At 42.6% G+C, this 18,454-nt stretch overlaps 1 protein-coding gene across 6 annotated transcripts in view; it reads left to right on the forward strand.

Moving 5' to 3' along the window:
• The window catches only part of casz1 (castor zinc finger 1), a 212,956-nt gene extending 200,943 nt beyond the window's left edge, over positions 1 to 12,013 (forward strand). For 4 of the 6 annotated variants that reach the window (XM_086068777.1, XM_086068776.1, XM_086068774.1 and 1 more), the window contains 6 exons: positions 132 to 330; positions 1,418 to 1,589; positions 3,843 to 3,991; positions 5,178 to 5,415; positions 6,455 to 6,829; positions 8,499 to 12,013. In XM_086068777.1, coding sequence (XP_085924903.1) covers positions 132 to 330; positions 1,418 to 1,589; positions 3,843 to 3,991; positions 5,178 to 5,415; positions 6,455 to 6,829; positions 8,499 to 9,739 — 2,374 coding nt within the window. In that variant the 3' untranslated portion in view covers positions 9,740 to 12,013. The remainder of the gene's footprint in view (positions 1 to 131; positions 331 to 1,417; positions 1,590 to 3,842; positions 3,992 to 5,177; positions 5,416 to 6,454; positions 6,830 to 8,498) is intronic. The other 2 variants (XM_086068778.1, XM_086068780.1) reach the window with 1 other exon arrangement.
• Positions 12,014 to 18,454: the final 6,441 nt, after the last annotated feature.

The raw sequence follows: 18,454 nt of genomic DNA on the forward strand, positions 1-18,454 counted from the left end.
TAATTTTACTGAAATGGAGATGCAAAAATTCTGCACTTCCTAGTACTTGGAGTTTTATTTGTACAATATATTTCTCTTTCCATGCCATTTAAAAATCTTTCATTAATTAAATTTGATTTTTTTCCATCCAGTGATCCCTGTTTGGCAACAGACTGCAAATACTCAAACAAGTTCCACTTCCACTGCTTGTTCGGGAATTGCAAGTACGTGTGCAAGACGTCCGGCAAGGCCGAGTCCCACTGTTTGGACCACATCAACCCCAACAACAACCTGGTCAACGTCCGCGACCAGTTTTCCTATTACTCCCTTCAGTGTCTGTGTCCCAACCAGGTGAGTGCACTGCAATGATACCTGCTGTCAGCCCCTCTGCCAGTGTTTTCTAAGCATGAAGTATGCTGCCCATTACGGCACTATTTGAGGTGATTGGACTCAAGGCTTTCACAAGCGCGGCTCGCCGCCTTCCATCTCAGCTGAAAAAGACAGTCAAGTCACCCCAGTAATGCCTGTTTATATGTCAATAATGTCATTTTGACTGCCGCATTCTCCTCTCAGAAAAGGCCAATTTAGCTGATATTACCCAATAAATCATTGTCACTGGCACAGTAAACAAGGCTGTCTGGAATAGGGCAAAAATCAGCGCAATGCGTTGCAAATGAAATCTAAATGGCAGCCCCCGCCTGCTCTCATGAGCCCGTATTTGGAAAACCGTTTAAATGAATTCATTAATGTGTCGAAAATCACCCCTTTCACAAAGGCAACCCCCCCTCCCGCCCCTCCCCCCTCCTCCCCGAGCTTCCATCTCCTGAACCGAGCAGATCTTATTTGGCTCGGTCCTTTGGGATGTGGGCCTCACCAACAGATGGTGGTGTACAGACATGTTAGAGAGGAGGGGTGACGCCTTCTTCTTCTTAGAGAGTGGCCCTGTTCCAAGAGGGAGCAATCGGTCTCGAAATTGAAATCAGAAATGTTGTTGTTGTGCTGTCGCCAAACTGAAATGCCAATCAAGACATTGACGACGATCACAGGCGTTAGTTAATACATCACAAGATATCGTTGCAATCACCAGATATCATGCAAATATGCCTCATAAAGGCGGTGAGCAGATCTGAATTAAGGACTGGTGGTTAACGTTGATTAATACAATACAGCATAGTAGATCATTCTATAGTCCATGTGATACTTAGTAATTGCTATGATTTTGTTCTGGAAGTGCTATGACATCATGAGCTTCTCTTTGAAAAAGTCGTCATGGAATTATTGAGTTTAACAAGCAGGATAAAATTGACTTTACTCAAGCATTACGACGACACTTATCACTCAGCACACATATCACTATAAGTAATGTTGCTTTTTTTTTTTTCTTTTAACAACATCCGATGTTAGCTCATGAAATGGTACGTGTGCCTCGTCTGTGCAGCACTGCGAGTTCCGGATGCGGGGCCACTATCACTGTCTGCGTCCCGGCTGCTACTTCGTCACCAACATCACCACCAAGCTGCCGTGGCACGTCAAGAAGCACGAGAAGGCCGAGCGCCGCGCCGCCAATGGCTTCAAGTACTTCACCAAGAGGGAGGAGTGCAGGCGGCTGGGTGAGAAACATTCTCATGGACAGGTCACGTGTTTGCCAACCACGATTTGGCTTAATTGGTCGGAAACTTATTTATTTCCAAGCTATGCCGGTAACATTTAGTGACGGTATAACAATTAACATATCTTCCTCAAAATGTATCCACCATAAAATAAGCGCGCGGTTTATACTTTTTGTGATAGATTTTGATGTAAAATATATACCGTGGGTCTAAAAAGGGTAGGAAATACTGCTCTAGTGCTTGGTACCTATTTGGTTTGGCTCAATGCTTCACTTTATCAAAGGTAAGAGTTCTATTTATATTCTGTTATACCATAAGCCACAATTTGCCATTGCCACGTCATTGTAAAATTTAATGATACACGGCTAGCGATGACTCAAATAAATGACACGCTAGCATTAGCTTGCCGAGTCATAGGCAGTCTTGTAAAAGTACCCGGAAGTAGAAGGACAAGTATTTAATAGTATTATTTAGTGGATATGACTTAAGCCCTTATCCTACCGAGGGGTGAACATTCGCAACGCTAGCGGATGCTGATTTTACGTCAGGGTTCCTTCAAGGTCGCGTGGGTATCAGAGTAAAAGTAAACATGTTATTTTGTCATTGCAGAGATAGAAATGGAAGATTTCTAGACATATAATGAAAAAAGTACCGATACGTGAGAATTGTGAGTATTTGTACAAGACTGTACAAGTCTTAAGTGAGGACGTTCTGTATCGCAGTCTCCACTCGCTGTCCTCAGTCTCCTCTTGGATAACTGAACAAAATCCACGCAAGTGAATACTGGAGACCCTCATTGTTTGTTTGCGTGTCTCCTTCCGACTGATTCTCAGATTCCCCCGGTGCTAATTTGAAATGGAAAAATGACAACCTCTTGCTCTTTTGACTTTGACCATCAAGCTTTTGTTCCCATGCCTGGAGATGTACATTAATGTTTCGTATACTCTCAAAAGAGAGAGCAAGTGCAGTGTTGCAATGAGAGAGAGGGGAGGCGGGGGGGCGGGGGCTGGGGGGGGGGTGTTGCTTTCTGATTTTCTTATGACTCGCAATGACACCTCAGGTCCCCAAGGTGGTCTTACTTTATCTGCAATAACATCAGTGGGTATCCAGCTTTGTTTTCCTCTTCCTTTTTGCCCCCGTCAGAAATGAGCAATTAGGTTTGTGTTAGTTAATTAACCGGCTTGTCTGGTTTAGTCTGTTTGCGCTGGGAAGCTGCGCCTCACAGCCGCTGTTGCCACTGCGCGCAAATGAATTAAAAGTGATCTGGGTTTTTTGTTGTTGTTGTGTTTTCGGGCGGTTACACAAGCTTTTCATAACGCTTAGACAAAGCAAACAAAAACAGGCCCGAAACAGCTGTTTTTCGTCCCCAGCCGGATCTGCCAAGTGTATTGTTTGAGCGGGGGCGTGGGGGCGGCGCTGGTGGGGGGAACAGAGAGGATTAACATGGCTAACACTCCAGTCATAAAGAATTGATGGCTTGCCAGTATCCATGGCAGCAACATTAAACTGAACACCACAGATGATGTTACCTGGTTTGTGCGTGACAAAAAGCACGCCATGTCACGAGCGTTACTGTTATTTGCTTAACTTGGCCTGGTTTAAAACGTGCCCCGTGTGTGCGCTGTTTGATGACACACACGTATGGTGCTCTTAAACCCGGCTGCCATGGTTACTGACGTGCTAGCACCTGCCCAGCATGTTACTCAATTATTTCTGCTTGCCTTTATATAAGAGTATTTGATTAGGTGGCACAAAACGGAACATTCATTTAATTTGAAATCATAAAGCAATTAGGGATTAAAAACAGGAGGAAAGAGCAGAAGATGTTTCAAAAAAGGGAACAAAAGAGCAAATGACAACAGAGGCACTTGGAAAAATGAATTTAATAGGGCAATAATTGTGTATTTATTTTGGCTCGCAGTGGTGTGTGCATTATTGGCACACAGAAAATGAGAATTTATTTATGTAAATTCTTAATTGAATAAAGCATGTCAGTGTAATAAAAGAGCTCCACAGGTTTAGTGCACAAAAGTCCTGACTTGCTCAGTGTGACACCCCACTGATCTAATATTCTTCCAACGTGCACTTTCTCTTTTGCCATCGCTATATCATGAAATTAAAAAAAACATTGCACTTTGTGTGATCTAATCACCATATAACCCCTGTCGCACCGACAATATTCAAGGAAAGCAGCTTCTCGCCACAACGACGGTACAAGTCTACAAGGATTGGTGTTTTTGTGTGTTTTGCCAGGATGCAAATATAACCAAGTCAACAGCCACTTTCACTGCATCCGCGAGGGTTGCCAGTTTTCCTTCCTGCTCAAGCACCAGATGACGTCACACGCACGCAAACACATGAGGCGGATGCTGGGGAAGAACTTTGATCGCGTCCCATCCCAGGTACTGACTCAGCATGTGGCACAAGCTGCATGCCATTCTCAAAAGGTTAATTACACAAAAGTCTGTCAAGTGGAAGCAGGTGCCAGGTCGCTTCCACAAACCTTCCATGGCACGGATTGCATTTTATTTTGCTGTATGGAATTTGCTTCCTTCAAACAGTCAACTCATTTTTATTCCCATTTATGACGCCGAGAGCTAACATAAATATTATGGAATGTTATCTAATTTCACATTAGGCAGTAAGTTATCCCATAAATCCCATTTCATGAACACGATTTTTGTGTTTTGTAGTAAATATATATATATATATATATATAGGGGTGTTCGCCGCAATTCTCGAATTGATTCGATATGCGGCCGAATCGATTTTTAAACATCAATTTTTGATGGGAATATTCAACAAAACGTCTTACTTAGGGTTGGATTTCACACATTAAGCATGGAAGAATGTTCTATTAATGGAACATTAAGCCTTAATGTTTTATTTCAGTGCTGTTCAAAATGAAACAGACTGCAACCTGTTAAATGCAGTGGCCCAGTTATAAGCCTGAATTTTCAGATGAATACATTTTCATACAAATCTTACAGTGTACATGTACAAGTTTACTGATTAGTATTTTCTAAATTTGAGTTTTAAAAAATTGCAATAATCAATTTATAGATTCGTATTGGGATTAATCAGTATCGAATTGTGACCTATTAAACGTGATACGAATCAAATCGCCAGCTACTAGGCAATTCACACCCCTAATATATATATACATACATATTGCTGGCGTCTGGCCAAAACCTTTTACTTTCAAAATCGTCACTTTTCAGGAGATCCCAAAAACATCATAGTTTTCAACTGTTAACTTTGCATCACCAAAAGAAGACAAGCCATTTTCAACATCGATTTTTGATAAAGATGGATTTTTTGAAAAAATATGAAATTTGACAAATACAACAATATAATACTTCCAATGTCGTAACATTCAGTGACATTCAAGATGTTGTTTGAAGTCTCATTCTTAATCTCTGTGGCCCACATACTACTGTAAAGGAACTCCCATGTGGATTTTCCAGTTCTGTTTGTACCTTTCCCCCAGAAGATGTAAAAACAAGTGTGAGCTTCCAAAAGGCAAACCTCGTGTGAATGAAAAGGCATTCAGTGTTCTCGTCAACGTACGCTTTTTCATTTTTACAGGTGATGCCGCTGAGCCACAGGACTGATGACATGCATCATGGCTCGGCCATGATGTCGGGGGCCATGGCGGCCCACTCTGACATCACTTCCAGTTACTCCTCCGCCACCGTAGACGACGCTGACGATTATGTCGACTACATGGGAGGCGGGGGCAGCCCCTTGGGCATCTCCTCCGAGTCGTCCAATCAAGACCGCAGCTGCACCAGCACCCCCGTGGGCAACGATGGCTCCCCAGCAGGTAGGTTCTTGGGAGGGGCCACCACGAGTGTGACAGGCGGAGATAGGCAATGTCACGCATCACTCATCATCATGAAATCATGCACTGCATGCCCTCATCATAGCAGTTCAAACCTGCGAAATCGGAGCCATATGCTGCTGTATTCTTTCAAATAGAGCTATGAATCAAATCGACTTGGGTCTGTTTGGTGATTGTTAGCATTTTTATTTGTTATTTTACTCATTATGGAAATCACTGAAACAATACACAAAGCAGATGTTTTGCCTTGAAGGGGAAGTCAACCCAAAAATATTGGGGAATGTTTGCTCTTTTATTTGGTGAGTAAAATTGCGGAATTGGACACTGGCTGTCGACTGAAATGCCATCGCAGTTGCTTAGGGGTTCAGGTAACGACTAATCGCAGCACAGCTTGCGAATGTCACAAACTCCAAACTCAGCGAACAGGTGAGCCGTGATTGGTCGTTACCTGAGGCCTGTGCAACTGTGATGTCATTTCCGGTCGACAACAAGTGGCAAAATGGCCGCCGCCTGAGATGGATAAAAGCAGGTGAATTTTGACGCTTAGTTCATGTTCCATCGTGGGGGTGCATAGAACATATTAATGGCAATCGTTTTTTTTAGACGACTTCCCCTTTAAGTGTAAATCCAAACCCTTCTTAAGAAGTTACTATCGATATAATACAACAAGAAAGTAAAAATACAGAAAATACATCTTCTCTGTTTGGCTTGATGTGAACTTTGTCATGAGGTGAATCATTTTTATTTCCCCAAAAAACTGTATACCTGCTTCTGATTTCACCTTTCTCCATGTGTTCTTACTTGTCTTGAATGGGCCTCATTTTGTATCATTCTCTTATCTTTATCTTCCCTGTTTACCTCCCATCCCGTGTGTGCGCGTGCGTGTGTGTGTGTGTGTGTGTGTGTGTGTGTGTGTGTGTGTGTGTGTGTGTGTGTGTGTGTGTGTGCGTGTGGTGTGTGCGCCCCAAACCCTTTCCCTCCTGCCCGACCTTCACCCTCTTTGGTCAACCTGTCTCTCCAGGACAAGGCTGGCCCACCACCACCACCACCACCACCACCTCTGCTCCCACCACCCCTGCTGACACTAGCCAATCCGCTCCTCCTTCCTCACCTCCTCCTGCTCCTCTTGCACCGCCGCCACTTCCACCTCCTCCTTCCGTCCCTCAAGCGGGCCTGCCGGCCCAGGCTACATCCCTGTCTCCCGCTCTCCTGCGGCCACCCCTGCCCTCGCTCCCATACCTCCTCTCTCCATCCTGTCTGTCATACTCTCTGCTCAGCGCCTCTCTGGGAGCCACTCTGAGTGTTGTCATGCCAACCAACACACCAGCTTACAGCCCCATCATTGCCACTCCGTCGCCGGTTAAAAATGACGTCCCTATAGTGCAGGACGCTGCAGGTACTTATCCCCGAAGCAAAACAACACTGCAGCTGTCACTCACTGTTGAGTTTTGTGCAACATGTTCATTGTGTCAGCATGTGTACATTTGTGGGAAGAAGATTTTCCAGCATGCATTCAGAGTCATGATGAAAACACTTGCTTTACATCATTTCATCTTTTTGTGGCGGAGAGCTACTTCTTCGCTACTTGTTAGTGCCAAGGGCTACGAGTACAACTGTCAAAATCAATCGATTAGTTGACAATAAATCGATCAAATTATTTGATAAATTGAGAATCGTTTCTTATAATCTGATTATTAAAAAATTCATTCTGTGCAGTCATATTAGGAATAACCTTAATTATTTAATGCTAAATATTTTTTTATTTGATTAATTGATGGAGTCTACCAGTTTGACACACACACTTCTGAAACAAATGTATTCATGTTATTATTAGACTTTACAGCGATTTGATCAGACGATATTTTGCATTTTTATACAAAATCGGTGATTGGCTGCTATGTCTTAATTTGCTTGATTGATCAATGACATCATTGTTCGGCTCCGCGAAATAAGATATGACATGTATTTCAATTGGTGACAATCATAAGTGGGTTTTTGCGATTCACCGGGCCGGGCCAGTTTCTATCACCTGCAAATGGCAGCGGTTGACTGTTGTGTAAAAGTAAAAGTAAAAGTAAAAAAAGTAAGTAAGTACATTTTTTAAATAGATATATTACTCCATCTTCTGATCAAATTTGTAATCGGTTATAATTTTTTTCAAACTTGATCGCTGATTGGAGATCCGCCCAAAAAAATCTGGATTATGTAAAGCCTATTAATAATTAATGATATTTATGTGAACACTACTTATCACATAAATTATTCCTCACAATCATTAGGAAATGGATAAATATCAATATGCAACACTTTATTTCTACAAATCTCTGCCAGTTTTTGCATTTTTAAATGATCACTTACATTCCTATAGAAGACTTTCTAAAAAATGTTGGTGCGTCTAACTACACTGGCATGAAGTGAAATAGTCTTGGCAAGATGGAGAAGTACTATTCTTTACGCAGCCTAGCCCAACCCCTGATGGACATGATTCAGGGCTACTTACTGCCTCAATACTTTTGTCCAAATAGTGCGCTTGCGTGTTTATATAATGTATTAAACTTGATATCGTCTTCAAGAAGAAAAAAAACAAAAACGCTTAGTCCTCATCTAATTTTCCATTAAGAAGCCGGTTATTTTAATCACGCCTCAAGTTTTATGGAGGCCCACTGTTTCCCATCTTACCGAACAGAGATCACATCATTAACGGTGAGCGCAGGGTGTTGCCGAAGGTGGGCGGCCCCCACATAAAATAACACGCGGATGAGAGGGCCGGTTAGGACCCCCAGTCCCGTCCGTCTCTGTTTGGAGGCAGGAGACACCCTGTAAAAGTGTCATGTTCCAAAGTCAATCTATCACTTTCCTCCCTCTTGGAATCATGATGGGAATTAGGAGTACAAATTTGTGGCTCTCTGTGCTTACTCAGCTGTGAAGCACTTCTGGCTGAGTAAGGTGGGACATTAGCGTTGCAACCAGGAAGATCTCACAATGTGATTATCTGGTTTGTGGCTTTCACTTTGAGAAGCGACTGATTATTCTTTAATGCGCATCCTCTCGTTGTTTTCCTCCAGGAAACACCATCTCCATCCCGGCCGCCGCCGGAGCCAAGAAGCGCTTCTGGATCATCGAGGACATGTCCCCGTTCGGCAAGCGCCGCAAGACGCCGTCCTCGCGTAAGATGCTGGACGAGGGCATGATGCTGGAGGGCTTCCGGCGCTACGACCTGTACGAGAACTGCAAGGACACCAGCTGCCAGTTCTCCCTGAAGGTGACCCACTACCACTGCACCCGCGAGAACTGCGGCTACAAGTTCTGCGGCCGCACCCACATGTACAAGCACGCCCAGCACCACGACCGCGTGGACAACCTGGTCCTGGACGACTTCAAGAGGTTCAAGTCCACGCTGAGCTGCAACTTCCTGGATTGCCAGTTCTCGGGCAACAGCACCCACTTCCACTGCCTGCGCTGCGGCTTCCGCTGCACCGACAGCACCAAGGTGACGGCCCACCGCAAGCACCACGGCAAGCAGGACGTGATCAGCGCCGCCGGATTCTGCCAGTTCAGCTCCAGCGTCGACTGCGAGGTTCCCGACTGCAAGTACAAGCTCAAGTGCTCCCACTTCCACTGCACCTTCCCCGAATGTAAGCACACGGTGGTAGGGATGTCCCAGATGGACTCGCACAAGCGCAAGCACGAGAAGCAGGAGCGGGGCGAGCTGCCGTCCGTCTCGCCCAAACCCGAAGCCATGCACCACCTGGCCTCCTCCGCCGGCCCTCAAGCCTCCGCCGCTCTTAGTGCATCCCGCGTACTCACCCACCCCGTCAACAACCCCTGCATGCTCTACTCCGGCGGAGGCGGCAGGCCGGAGTACAGCCACCCGTACCCGCCGTCCTCCATCAGCCTGGACGGCTCCCTCAACTTGGGCACAGACACCAGCAGCTCCCTGTTCTTTCTCAAGAACGCCGCCGGTCTGGGTCTCAACGACTCGCTGGACCTGAGCAAGAAGATCTACCAGGAGGTGGCGCGACGCACGCCGGTCCACATTGCGCCACTGGGCATGCTGGCGGCTCACGACGACACCACTGGAACATCCGGCGAGGCCGAGGACGACCTGTCGCCCGAGGAGGAGGCGCGGGCCGAGGACGAGGAGGACGAAGAGGAGGACGACGACGAGGAGGAAGAGCTCAACAGCGACTCGAATGACGATTCGGCGGCAGAGCCCGAAGAGGAGAAGGACAACGGCGAGAGTTTCGATGCTTCCGTTAACCACACTGGCGCTTCCCAACTGGAAAATCAAGATGGCAACCCGTGAAGAAAAACTCGGGGAAAGCAACCCGATGTCCGATGAACAAACAAGAACGAAAGAGGCCTCATTCATCATGTTTGCAGACTTCACATGACTACAAGAAACGGCAACCATGACAATAAAAGCAAAAAGATGATTGATGATGATGTTTACAAGATGACCAACATTATGAATTCAATAATGCATTAAAAAAGATGAACACATGGAATTGGGCCCCGGTTTCCACGCGGGAGCGGCAATGTAAAGCATTTTACTACACATCAGTCTTTTTGTGTGTGTGCATGTTTGACTTTAATTTATTTCTACTTTTATTTTTCACGTTTTTGTGTGGAAAAAAAATAACAACAACAAATCTCTCTCTATAACGATCTATGTCAGTGTGTGACGAAAGAAAAGGAACTTTGCCCACGTCACCTGCCGGGCCGAGCACACGTTTTAAAAAAAACAACAACAAAAAAAACAAAAAAAGGGAAGTGAATCACTAAGGAGGAACAGGATGTGTTCAAATGTTAGATTGTTTTTTTTCCCTGTATTATGTCTAATTATTATTATGATGATGATGAGACACCATGAGAAGTCTCTCGAAGACGTTGGACTTGTTCGGGAGTGGCGTGCAAGCGCTCGGCCTCACTTGGGCTGGCATTCTGCGCACCAAATGAGCAGCCTGTGTAATTTAACACCCCCCCCCCCCCTCCTCACACCCAACAATGATAACCACCATCTTGGGTGGAGGAGATCAACTCTGTGTGTGATAGTGCACTTTTCTACTAGCTGACCATGACGCAAAAACAGTGGCGGTGGACGACTTTATTTTTGTTACCGTTTGCATTACGATGTTGTTTTGTTGCTGTCAGTGAGAAGCATATCAATCTGTAATTCATGGAAGTGTGTGTTGGTGAGGGGTGGGGGTGGGGGGTGGTCCAAGATTTGATTAGATGTAGCGTGGGAAGGAGGGGAGGAGCATCAGGTAGTGTATTTAATGTTGGAAAAATGTACAGACCGAAACTGCCTCAAATGGCGTTAAGTTTCTTTTTCTTTTCTTTTTTCCTCCCCCCGCTCGCCGTCATGGCTGTAACAGTCAAGCTCCGTTTATAAAGGTTTTTATTTAATATTTATGTGAACTTCCAAAAATGAGAATTTTTAGGGTGTTATTGCACTTTTTAGTTTCATTTTACCATCTGGGAATTGAAAAAAAAACTATATTATATATATGATATATATCTTTTTACAGGGAATTTGCTTTAAAATGTTTTAGTTCACTTTGCTTTAATGCACAAATAGATGTTAGTGTGACAAAAAATGTTTTGTGATTTATTTAAAAAAAAAAAAAAAGCTGTTTTGGTTTTTATTTTGCTTTTTTTGATGGGAAAATTTGGTAACAAGAATACGCGTGTGCCAGATAAATGGCATGCTTGCAAGAAACACTAATACAGACTGTGATTTTAAGTTTTAAACTTCATGGCGATGCTCTTATTGTAGTGCTAAATTATCAATCTGTCACTCTGGTTTGTATTGAGCAAATATGTATGACTGAGGAGTGGACACACTGGTTATAAATGATCTCCTGAGCTTGGCATTGGAAATAAATGTCCATCATATAGGGAATAAAGATGTGTGTAGATGATTTTCCTCCAGCTATTGTTTTAAGAAGAAAAAAAGAAGAGGTTGTACAGTATTTTCCTCTGTTAAAAAAAAATAACAAAACGTTCTTTGATTAAATTTTAAAAAGAAAACCATAAGAAGGAAAAAAAGTGAATAATAAGAAAACAAATAACGTCATAGTTTGCTTGTGTGTGTGAAATTTCTCAATTAAGCACGACTGCTTCAGATTTATTTGGAAACAGTTGATACTGTAAACATCGTTGGATTCCGTTATTAAGCATTTTCACAATGTCAAAAGCTCAAACTCACTGATTAGAATGTGTCTGGTTTATTTAATAATGTGTTTTTCTCATTTGTCATCTTTGTGTGTGCTTTGTTTTCTCTCCCCTCATTAACTGAACTTTATTATTATTGTTGTTGTTATTATTATTATTTGTTTCTATTAGTAGTTTGCTGTGGGCATGCCTCGTTCACAGACTGTCTCCCGGGACTCTCTCGCAAAGCAAGAGATCCTCCTAGATTTGTTTTTGCATCATTTTTTTGTTTTCTTTTGCTGACAACTGTCAGAGCTGGGAGACAATAATCACTTGAATTTAGTTTCTACGTTTGTATGTGTGTGGCTGTAAAATTGCAGGATTTGTAAAAAGTTGGAAATAAAGAAAATATATAATGACGACATCCAGTACATGTGGTGCTTGAGCTTGTCGGGGGCTTGGGGGGGGGGGGGGGGTTCGATGAAAGCGGGGCCAAAGGTTAAAGCAGTCCACTTGCTGCCTTTTTTGTAATGTCACTGACACTACAGAAGTGTGTGTGCGTATGTGTGCCCGCGCATGTGTGTGTATCACTGATAGAACACACATCAAGTTCTCCAGCTGCTCACAGCTTCGATTCATATTTCATGACCTTGTGCCCTGCTTTGTTCTACTATGAATCCATCAGGGACATTTTTAATCTGTCTCATATTCTCATGAAAAAGAAGATACAAGTGACGGAGGGACACGCACACACGCAAAACTCATCCGCATTCACACAGGTGGAAGAACCAACCATATTTGTTGTCGTGTTCAGCCGTAGTGGACGGCTGATGTGAGAAGAGTGCAGTCAACCTTCCAAATAATAATGTTAAGTCATGGAATTTGTTTCATGTTCAAACCGTCGCTATCTTCACTGTATGTTGTTCTGTAACTGGTTAGGGTGAGATGAGTACGGAAGCGTGGAACTGCCAGCACGGAGTAAACATTTTGTAACTGGCAAGTATGTCTAAACAGACTTGTAAATACATTGAAAGGCATTTGTAGTCATTGCTAAAAATGCATTTGATTTATTTATCTATTTATTTATTTTGCAACCAATACATTCAAAAATGAAAGTAAGTTTACATTGTTTTTTTTGTGTGTGTCATTTTTATTATTTGGAATTATTATATCTGCAGTGCATGATTTTCACAAGGCATTTTTTCCTATAATGCTATGGGGCATGAATAGGTGCAAGTCATGTGTGGCATTATGGGAAATGTAGGGTACATGAGGAGAACCCAGCCTATGAATGTGGACTCGTGTTCGTTTGACTGTATGATGTGTGATACTGCCCATCTTAGGAGGTTCTGCGTAAGAGTTGAAGACCATTCCGAGGATTTAAAGGCCTGCTACTGCTAACAAGATGGCTCGTGGGGGGGGGGGGGGGGGGGGGGGGTTGGGGCACAATGATTTCATTGTTTGTTTACTTTGAGGGACATGCTGGGCTCCACTCCCACTCCTTCATGTCACCGAGCAGTAGCCAGTGTGCCAAGTCTGTCTGTCTGTCTGTCCCCTTGTCTACAGCTGTTCCCGTCCTTCCTCCTTCACTTCCTTGTGATGTTTTTTTTTCCAATAAAAAAAAAGAGAGAACAGGGAGGTAAAGGCATCACCATCTGCCCACCAGCTGGCATCCTAAATATAATCATCTGATAAAAAAGAAAAGAAAAAAAGATGAACATGAAAATTATATTACACAAAAACCAGACGGAAACAACCTCTGAATCCTGTGCAGGCTTGTACTGAATGAACGCCTTATTTTAAATGAAAAAGGTGAAAAGAATCTGCTCGACAGATTCTAGTTAGAAAGCATAAAGCAACACTTTACAATTTGATGAAATAAAAGCCCTCTTCTTTAGCATCAATTCTGTCTTTCATCATGAAGCTTTTTTTTTTTTTTAAAGATGCCAGTGATGGAGTCACTATTGATCGCACAGGCCAGGGTGTCCCTAAAGTCTGGACACATAAACCAGGGATGGGCAACTTCATGATGGGGTGGGGGCACAATTTTTCATCAGGGTGACTTGGGAGTTAGGGTTAGGACCTCGGACTTTCTAACTTCCCATCCGTCTATGTATGACATTTAGGTTATTTTAAATATGGAGGAAAAAAACATGCATAGGCTATGGGCAAATCACATAAAATATATTTCATTTTCCATCCATCCATCAAAAACTGACTTTCAGTCTATTTGTTCATTTCATTTTGCGTTACAGTTTGACATATTGACTAATCTCTTTGTATGGCAGGAAAATTTTGGGAGCAAGAGCGAGACGACATTCTGCGTTGAGAAAGCCGACTGACAGGTGTGTGCTACATATGTGGCCACATGATGCCTATAAGGCAGATTAGGGCCCAAACAGATGAAGCGCTGCTTAATGGCAGCTTTTATTAAGTTCACAGAGCGTGGAGGGAGGGCGGGCTTAATGCGGGAAAAGCAGGTGGCCGGGCCTGTGCCGTCTCACGTGAACACAGATATTGTACAGTGGAGTCAGACAAGATTTATGAAGATTTGCTCCAAGACTCGCTGTGTTCCTGTTCCTGCGGTGATCGCTGCAAGGTGAGCTGGAGAGGCTGTGAGAGGACAGCCTTGCCAGTGATGAAAAGTGTGCTCGTGTGAAATTGAAATCCAAATCATACCAATTGTGATGATATCTGGAAAAAAAAAACTCCAAAGGATGCTCAGGATTTGAAGTAGAAGCAAAAAGTGAATTGCAAAGAGTGATTACATGAGAAGTCAAGCCGTTGAAAGGATTGCCAACCACTAACAGAACCGGTCTGTTACACCATGTTGAAATGCAATAAATCAAATAAAAAGTGTCTGATCTTTAATTGTGTCAAAATTAGTGCATTCATTTTGAGTTAATTTAAAGTTCCTTTAACGCCACTAATTTTTTTAAACTCGCGATTAATGACCCCCCCTTACTTGGAAAATCTGTACTGGGGGAATTCCAGTCGCAATGCAGCAGACATGTCCATGTCAAAATTTAGCAGTAAGACATTTAATAATAATGCATATATTTATGTTATATGTTACAATTTTAAAAATGTGCAAAATTACTTCATGTTAAAGATTAGTTAGATCTTAATATGAAAAGAAAAATGCACTGCGCTGTCACCAACGGCGTACAGTTATGCCATCTAGTGGCAGAAAAATGACAACACAAATCAATATCATACTTATCTTTTATATATATATATTTTTTATTTGAACTACATTTTATGAATTATGAAATTAATGTATCAATGACTAAAAGATGCAGACATTTCTATTAGCTTAACATTTTTGTCCACTTTTATGTTAAGAGTATGAAAACTTACGAAGCGAAAAGAAACATTTTATTGTACATTTAGGACAGATATAAAATGTGCGATTAATCGTGAGTTAACTATTGAAGTCATGCAATTAATTACAATAAAAAATATTAATAGCCTGACACCCCTATATATTGTATATTACTTTGAAATGTTGACTGTCCCCCTTGTCCATATCACTGCAGCATAGTATGTGTCACTAGTCTGCTTCTTTGCTGCTGTTAGCAATGCAAAAGTTTTTTTGACACAACTGATTTGCATAAACTAAACATCAGCCCATTTTGCTTTTTGCAGCCATCACTTGCGAATGACACGTTCCCCCGCTCAACTTTCCTTTAAATCTCGCACCCATTTGTCTATTTTTGCTTGCGTATGGGCTTATTTTGGGAAATCCTCGGTCAGGCGCTGAAAAAGCCTGCTTGGCCATTGGTAGCAGCTGTTGCTGCTGAGGCTCCTCGGAGGAAATGGCGACTTGGACACACATTCATCCAATTTAGCGTTAACAAGACCTTATTGGATGCAGGGCCACGGGAGCGCATGTGGCTTTGCCTTATGTGGTCGTGTTTGGACGTGCTGCTGCTTTTCGTCAACGTGTGAGAGCGCCTTGCTGAGTTTAGAGTTTGAGTCAAGTTGCTCCGCTTTGTTACAATAAATCACCGTCAGCTTTCAGTGAGATAAAGCCTTTTTAATGCAAACTTGAAGTGTGTCAGTGAAGCTGAAATAAGAAGAATGCCCTTTGGCTGAGCAACTGCCACAAGTACAATTCTTCACTACGTCGTCACACTTGGAGCATGTGAAAAATGTTACACCATTAAGTGGGTTGGTGAGACACCGTTCAGACACGTTTTTATTTCCACGAAAGCTTGCAATCCTTCTGCTAATGTACACATCTCTACCTTTGTGTGTTTGATTAAAAAAAATAAAACAATTCCACCTTCCTCCTTTCGGTTGTGCAACTGCAGCATGCTTGGCTTCAGGCTGGGTCTTTGTCATTATTCCCTTAAACACCCCTCCCGTTCCTTGAAGCGGTTGGTATTTCTTTCACTCAACAGAAAACAACAACAACAACAACAACAACAAAAGGCTTCTTTCGATCTCGGGCCTACAGATGATACAGCATTCTTGACAGTTTTGCTGTACTATTGTACTGTAACATTCCGTTAGCGAAACGAGACGCTACCGTGTGGGTGAAAAAAATGTTGAAAAGCAGAAAAAACTGGATTCACTTCACACAGGAGGATTGATGCCAAGATTGTGACAGTGGCTTGCTCAATACATCAAGAGATGAAGAAAACATGACACTTGTGACTTTTATTACACAGGCTTTGTCACAACCATAGAGTATTTTGAGTTTAGAAAATCCTTTTTAAAATCTTGTAGATAGAAGGAATGGGACAAAATGTTGATATACAGTAAAAGGCAATCCAATGAATGGAACTAGAATTGTTCAACTTGACATAGCACATCACGCAGTTAGGATGCTGATTGCTCCCATCGCTCGGCCTATCTTTATAGAACCCTTTAAAACAAACACCACTGTTTTCTTAAAAGGGAGCTGCAGGGGCAGCAAATAGAATGAAAACAGAAGAGGCCTCAGAGTTTTCGATTGGATTTCGAACCCAGGCTGCTTTAGTGTGAATGTGAGTGTAAATAGTTGTTTGACAATATGTGCCCTGCAATTGGCTGGCGTATCAATCCAGGGTTTACTCTTAAAAGTCAACTATTAATTGATATCATTTTATCTCATCAGTTATTTATTAGTAGTAGTAATAATTACTATTACTGGACAAGTCAGATGAGTTAGGTTTCAGGTATCTTGAGCTCTGAACAAGATAAGTGGTATAGAAAATGGATGGATACATGCAATGTTTGTTGGCTGGCTTAAAAAAACTTGTTAAGTGTAAAGCCTCCGCGATCACAATCAGAAGCCCCTTCAGCATTCAGCCACTAACGGCGACGGCCGACATACTCCAAAGGCACTTTCGTCACTGAGGTTGTTAATGACTTCAGAAGACAGCCTGCCAAAAATCATAGTTTTTCGAGCTTCTACTTTGTTGTGTCTCCAGTTCACATCAGGTTGTTTTTTTTTTAATTTGTGCCTGTTTTATGATGTAATTATCTTATTATGTATAATAATTCCCAGCCACAAGCCGTTTATACTAATTAGCATAGTTATGTACGGGCGTGGAGAGGGAGGAGTCTGGTAGTCCATAACATTTCCGCATTGATTGAGATGTATGAAAGGAATGTGCTTGGGTTCGTTCATATGCACAGATTGGTACATCTGGATTTTTTTGTGCGTGTGACATTTTCTGGAAATTGGACGAACGGTAGTATGAAAGCCACGCAAGTCTTCGTACATGAGGCCCCTGGTCCTCCGCTTAAAGAACATTTCCTGAACTCATTTACTTGGACAAACGTCAAGGGAAATCTGATGTCAGTTGCAATGTTTTTGTAATTGTTCGATATTTGTGAGTCTTATTTTGTCATATAATCCTTTATTCTGTCGTACAGAATATCTCCAGTTAGTCACAGAATGACACTTCTGTCAGTACATCAAGGTTCTTTTAGCCGAGGTTTTGTGTCAGCACGTGCCGGTCTCCTATCTCTACTCTTCCGTGCAAGGAAGCTGTTCTTCCATGTGTTCGAGGTTACGTCCATGCATCCGGCCCCGATCTCTCATTCAAGGTTTCCCTGCATCCAGCCCGCTTAAGGTTCTTAGTCAAGTGTTCATCGAAGCCAACTGAATCCAGCTCTTCTCTTTGTTGTTACTTTGTATATTTGTATATAAAAACTTTGCTTACTCCCGTGTCTTGTCTGTGTTTGGGTCCCAACTCCGCACCTCACGTGACACTGCACTATTTCAAGTAAGATCATGGATATTTGATTTTATTTTTACAAAGATTTGTGGGGCATTGATATCGTAGTTGTTAACATAGCTGACATTGGATGAATTCCTACTCACAAAAATGAGGAGGTGAGAATCTAATGTCAGACCGGGGTGCAGGTGCTGAGATATTTTTTGGCTGATCAGAAAAAACACAAATAGAATCCAGTGGATTTGCACTGAGGCTCTGTCAGCCCCCTTACAAAAACGCTTACTGAGAAAACACCAAATATTGCGCTCTATTTGTTTCAATTCTACCTCAAGTTTTCTCATAGTCATAAATTCATCATTCCAAGAATTAAAGCTGACTCTGCCAACAGAACCAACCACAAGTAGCAGACAGCAGCTCGAAACAAGTGCGACAAATAAAGTCTAGAGCGGTTGGTGCCACATGGCACCAACTGGACCTGACCTCATTGTCACAAGGAAGGAGTGAAATGGGAGCAAAAGAAATAGCAGCAAAAGCCAGAAGAATATTCCACTGCAAGTGCCACAGTGAAGCTTGTCCGACTGGCAAGTGAGGCCTCACTTACTGCTTTCCTGGCAAACTGTGAACTTCTTAAGTGCTCAGCTGTAAATTTGCTTAATTTGACATGAGTCTGAGGGGAATGGGATCATTTTCTT

Source organism: Leptonotus elevatus, chromosome 2 (assembly GCF_054856555.1).
Source record: "Leptonotus elevatus isolate MCC_2025b chromosome 2, RoL_Lele_1.0, whole genome shotgun sequence".
NCBI lineage: Eukaryota > Metazoa > Chordata > Actinopteri > Syngnathiformes > Syngnathidae > Leptonotus > Leptonotus elevatus.